We start from the raw sequence: 6,000 nt of genomic DNA on the forward strand, positions 1-6,000 counted from the left end.
GTAAGATGGAGAAATGTGTGTGCTGCAACAGGAGGTGTTTGATCCTCAACACACACCCATCTCTCCAGTATTATTACACACACATTCATTTCATCTCGTTTCTAGCACTAATTGTCACATATAATGTTCACTGTCCATTTCTGCATAACGTAATTTTAGACATTCCAACCCTGATCGGCCCCAAAGTGTGTCGGCCCACCAGGAAAATGCCCGGTATGCCAGATTACCAGTCCAGCCCTGCTAAAGATTGATTTTTGTTTTATTTAAAGTGATAGTCACTCTAAAATGAATATTCTGTCATCATTTACTCACCCTCATCCCATCCCAGATGTGTCTGACTTTCTTTCTTCTGCTGAACACAAATTAAGATTTTTAGAAGAATATTTCAGCTCTGTAGGTCCATATAATGCAAGTGAATGGTGACCAGAACTTTGAAACTTCAAAAAGCACATAAAGTTAGCATACAAGTAATCCATAAGACTCCAGTGGTTTAATCCATGTCTTCAGAAGTGATATGATAGGTATGGGTGAGAAACAGATCTATATTTACGATAAGTCCTTTCTTTACTGCAAATCTACACTTTCACTTTCACATTTCATTTAAGTCATTAACTGGAATTGTAAAACTAATTACTGTTTCAGACAGGTTCCAGAAAACTCCTCTTTCATTAGAATAGATAGTCCCACACCAAACTCACAGCATTGGTTGAGTCAATGTTGTTGTTGGGTTGATCAAAACAAACAGGATTTTTTTATAGCGCCACAGAGTTATAATAACCTATGAATGGCTTTCTTATAGTTAAAGCTACTTATTAAGCTGGGATAGTAGAGAGTATTTTAACATTGCAAAATAAGACACACATCAGCTTCACTGGAACCATTAAGATGAAATGAAGCAGAGTGATTATAATGTGTGTGTGTGTGTGTGTGTGTGTGTGTGTGTGTGTGTGTGTGTGTGTGTGTGTGTGTGTGTGTGTGTGTGTGTGTGTGTGTGTGTGTGTGTGTGTGTGTGTGTGTGTGTGTGTTGCAGCACCTGAGATTATCAGTGAATGATAACGGTCAGTGTCACGTCCATCATCTGTGGTTTCACACCATCACTGACATGTTACGACACTTTCACACACATCCCATTCCTCTGGAGTCTGGGGGATCCACCGACATCACGCTACGATCATATGTACAGGTCCAGAGATCACCTACAGGTACCTCATCACGCACACACACACACACACACACACACACACACACACACACTGTATGGATCATTTGCTCCAGCTGACACGAGACAATTTTACACCATATGACATTTTAAAAACAATGTCATGTGGTGTAAACATCAAGTAGAAGCTATTAAAATAGTTTGCTCTTGAGGTCAGGGGAGTGAGGATCACACACACCGCACGGCTGTCCCGTTACAAACGACTTTGTAATACAGATTTTTCTTTACATTGGGCAAAATGTGCACTTTTGTTCATCACTGTAGAATATTTAAAGTAATTGTTTTGTGTGAATAGCATTTTTACGTGTTTTTTAATAACATAATTGGTCTATACACTGTTTAAATGTGACATTAATATGCAAATCAACAATGTCTTTATAAGGCAGCTTGACATGAATGATCCCTCAAATCATGTGTAGTATTATTCAGGAGACATGTGCTTGAAAAACTCCCATAGACTTGCATTGATCAGATGTAGAGAATATCACAGACTCTTTACATGTGCCAAAAAATACTCGAAGATTGAACTTTAAATACATTTGATTAAATGTCATTGTGTGTGTTCATCAGTTATCCTGAAGACAGCGTGTGTTATAATCCTTTATTAACGGCAATGTGTGTGTGTACAGATGTTGCGTCTCATGTGTCCTCACCCTCCCTACGGGACGTCGCCGTCTGTCGGTCTGAAGTCGTGGTGTCATCAGACACGCCCTTGTCGTCCAGCGCATCATCATCACCGATGGCTCCGCCCACCGCTGCTGCAGGACTGCACAGCCGCAGCAACAGCGCAGAGAGACTGCTCGAACCCGCCTCCGACAGCACAGACGATGACAACGACGGCTCGCGGCGGACTCGCGCAGTAGAGAACCAGTACTCCTTCTACTGACCTCACAGCTGTCAATCAAACTGTCAGTCCAGCCCTGTGATTATTAGTCTTCTGGAACACATTCTGCTGTTTGTTTGTTTCGTTTCTCGTTTATTTATCAAACCCTGAACAAGCTGCAGAGACATTATCGTTAAAACCATGAAACACATGTTGTTTGTGATGTGATGCGTGTTCATGTTTAATAAAATGCCCCATGAAAATGAGTCTTTGTCATATTTGCACCAAACACTTCAATGATATTGATCACCTAATTTAACAAGATCAAGAAATATAATTTATTCAACTAAATGAGGCAGAAATACTGCTGTGGAAAAAGTAAGTGCACCCACCAGTTTTGTTCTCCAGAGGATCACTTATTGCTCAGATGTTGCTCATTCATTGCTCAAGAGAGGTCTCGGATGTTTCTCCTAAAATGAAATGAATCTCTCAGGTTCACGTGGTGTTGAGTCGCTCCAGCTCTCATCTTCATGATCTCTCTGGTACCAGCAGTTGAAAAACAGATCTGTTCGTTATGTATCTGTATTCATGAAGAATAGTGAAGTCTTCCTCACATGATACTGACGGTGGTCTGCTTGACCTGCAGACAGGTGATCTGGATTTAGTGTGATTAGTATCTATGGACTGACATTAGGAAATGATTGATCGCAATTTCTCTGTAAATGACATTCAAACACTCCCATAATAAACCATCAGCAGTCTGTCTTTCTCCAAATGCTCTTTTCATCTGTGCATAATGAAACCTGAAGATCACCTGTGTGATATGTCTATTAGCAATTCATCATTTAATGCAGTACATTATTCTAACAGTACACAATTTAGATATATGAAGCAAAATGCTAAAACTCGTTCATCAGTATTCATTAATAATGACCTAACATGTAAAAGACTAATCTTTAATGAGGGGTTCATTGAAGCCTTTGATGTGTATTTCATGAACATCAACATGAAATGGGTTGTTGGCGGTCAACATCACTGATGGATTATATATGTCAAGACTTTTTAAACTGATGCACATTCTTATCAGCTCAGATTTCAGGAGGCGTTCACTCACACTTTCCCTGCAGTGTTTGATGGACAGGAAGTGAGATGGGGCATGTTTCCTGTGATTCTCATCATCTGTTCATGCTCTGTTGGCCGTTTGGACATCTCTTGTCGAGATGTTGCTTTTATCTCGTGGTATTTGAGGACACTTCTCAGAAACTCATGGCCAAAGTGAATAAAGATTGAAACCGTGTCTGCTTCATTATATCACATCTATAATTTCCCATCAACGGCTTCAAATATGTTTAATCTCCAGACGATCATGAATGTTTTCGGACAGATATCCAGATCTCATTCACAGCCTGACACAAGTTTCCATTAAACATCAGTGATTTTGGTTGTGTTTGACAGACAGTATGCTGCTTGTGAACCAGTCATAATACGATTCAAGCTTTGCAAAGGAACAGTTATTGAAGGATGGGGTAGTTAAAAACACTACTGGACCCGATCACATAACAGTACATAAACAGCTTCTTTCATGAATATTTCATATGTTATGTCTGTTTGATAGTTATGGTGCTGGTGTGTTTGAGTGAACACTTTAAAATATTCAGATGCAATATGTTAGATGTGCATTATGTGTACACCCTGAAATGTAGTTTTATAATGTTATGGAGAGCTTGTTTATTCTCTTCAGATTGAGGTTCAATTTGGCAGTATTTGAGGGGATGCACGATGTTAGCCAATCAGAACAGTGGGCGTTTACATTGAAGTTTAAAGGAGACGCTGATGCCAAAACGGAGCATTTGAGACAGGTGCAAAATGTTCATATACTGCATTACTATATTATCACTGTTTTAGTGCTAAAAAAAAACTGTACAAACATTATCAGTGGACCTCAGGGAACATAATAAAATAGCTTTTCGTGACCCCTTTAAAGGAATCATTTGTTAAATTAACTAGTTCAGTATCTCTGCTTCTGTAAAGAGTTACATGTATTAATTTAGCAGATTTACTAATAAAAAAAATAGCCTACTAGCAGAAAAAACATGATAATGTTGATCATTATAATTCTCAGTGACTTGTTCTCTATTTTGTGTACAAACACATCTGACATGAGCCTCTTTTAACATTAATGTCAATTCACATCATAATTTCAATCAATGTATTACTGCATTCCACCGGCTGGACTTCTCCACACATATCCTCTCAGTTCTTTTGCTTTGGTCACAAGTTGTTGTCTGTACTGATTTTATTTCCTACAGAACCCTTTACGTTAGTAGTGGGATTGAGAAGTGATGGACACATTGAACTTCATATTTCTGTGAATAATATTGCTGATGATGAGGGATATTATGTGATGAAAAGATTCAAAACTGTGCAGCGTCATTGATTTATCTGATCATAGCGCCACCTCGTGAACAATCACATCACAGCAGCTGAAAACACATGACCTTTAACAATAAAAACAAATCTTTCTGAAATAACGTCAGAATTAATGGATTTTTATGCGATAAACTCTCTACAACTAAACTTATAACCAATATGAACACGGAACACTCCCGCAGAGCATCTTAATGAACAGTATGACTGATTTATTGTTCATGTCTTCTGTTGTCTTGTAATGATTGACAGTAGTGAACCCCGCCCTCAAACACATATAAGCCAATCCGATGGGAGAAACCCCAACGATGTCGTTTCTGATTGGCTGCTCGTGACAGAGTCAGGTGTGATTTCACTGCTGTTCTCAATCCAGTCCTTGAAAAAAGATTCATGACGGAATCCAGCGCTTCAGTTCAGAACTATCATAAATAAATAAATAATCATTCACGATCTCAAGCTCATGAGGATCACGCCTCCAAACACCAGCAGAAATCCAACCGTCATTTCCGTCATTTTCCCGCGTTTCCAGTTACGGAAATGTTCCCGCTGCTGTTGCTGAACTTGATCTTGTTTGTGTCTCATCTGTTTCTCCCGCTGCAGCTGCTCGCCGTAATGAGCCTGATAGAACGCGTCAAAGTCAAACATAGACTTCCCCGAGGCGTCAGACACGCGTCGTGTCCTCTGATGGTGATGATGGTGGTGGAGGTTTGACGCGTGTGATGATGATGATGATGATGATGATGAAGGTCTGCCCGAGTTCTGCACGTCACTGTGCGTCAGTTCGCCTCGGTCATATCTCCTCCTGAGCGCGACGCTCCCGAGCACACTGTACGCTTCAGCGATGAGTGCAAAGCGACGCGACGCCTCCTCACTCCCTGCGTTCCGGTCCGGATGATAGATGAATGACTGTTTATAATATGCGCTCTTGATCTGCGCTTGCGCCGCGTTCGGCGAGACTCTTAGCACGTCATAATACGCTGTTCTGTTCGTGTAGAGCGGCGGATCATGTCTCCGCCAGCTGAACGCGCGTGTTTGCGTCAGTGTGCAGTGAGATCTGACCGGTGTCTGTTGATTAATTCTGATCGCAGCACGTGGTCGATCATTTATCAATAATCCCGCTGACTCTGAACTCAAACACACTGCAGCACTGACGTCACACTTGTGTGTACGGCCATGATAATAATAATGGCATTGATAATGCGTCCACAGTGTTTTGAACGCGTTGAGTTTGTTCGCTCGCGTCCTCACACAGCAGCTGACCTCCGCCATCATCAACGTAGCGCGACCGGTAACGGCATCCGGCAATACTGTGATATTGACCAATCAGGAGACGGTGTAGTATTGACCAATCAGAGGTAGGCTAGGCAGGACACGGTGACATATTGACCAATCAGAGGCTGGAGAGACTGCACGTCGTCGTATTGACCAATCAGAGGCTGGATTGACAGGTCACGGTTTCGTATTGACCAATGGCTTACACATACAAGGAATTTGTCTTGGTGACAGAAGCTTCCAGCGCACAAGACAAGAC

The 6,000-nt window shown here is 41.1% G+C and overlaps 2 protein-coding genes across 2 annotated transcripts in view; one reads left to right on the top strand and one right to left on the bottom strand.

The window, feature by feature from the left end:
- Nucleotides 1–2,790, top strand: part of LOC127631916 (SH2B adapter protein 2-like) — a 33,013-nt gene extending 30,223 nt beyond the window's left edge. The window contains exons 8-9 of the mRNA XM_052110323.1: nt 1,031–1,202; nt 1,849–2,790. Of these exons, the coding sequence (XP_051966283.1) occupies nt 1,031–1,202; nt 1,849–2,105 (429 nt within the window). The 3' untranslated portion in view covers nt 2,106–2,790. The remainder of the gene's footprint in view (nt 1–1,030; nt 1,203–1,848) is intronic.
- Nucleotides 2,791–2,956: 166 nt separating this feature from the next.
- dnajc30b (DnaJ (Hsp40) homolog, subfamily C, member 30b) lies at nt 2,957–5,757 on the bottom strand. The gene has a single exon (XM_052110328.1). It carries the CDS (start codon nt 5,739–5,741, stop codon nt 4,914–4,916), a length of 828 nt encoding a protein of 275 aa, XP_051966288.1. The 5' UTR covers nt 5,742–5,757; the 3' UTR covers nt 2,957–4,913.
- Between the last annotated feature and the right edge of the window lie 243 nt (nt 5,758–6,000).

Source organism: Xyrauchen texanus, chromosome 38 (assembly GCF_025860055.1).
Source record: "Xyrauchen texanus isolate HMW12.3.18 chromosome 38, RBS_HiC_50CHRs, whole genome shotgun sequence".
Lineage (NCBI taxonomy): Eukaryota > Metazoa > Chordata > Actinopteri > Cypriniformes > Catostomidae > Xyrauchen > Xyrauchen texanus.

Coding starts and splice junctions, on each gene's coding strand:
- dnajc30b (XM_052110328.1), bottom strand. CDS start 5,741: ATGATGGCGGAGGTCAGCTGCTGTGTGAGGACGCGAGCGAACAAACTC.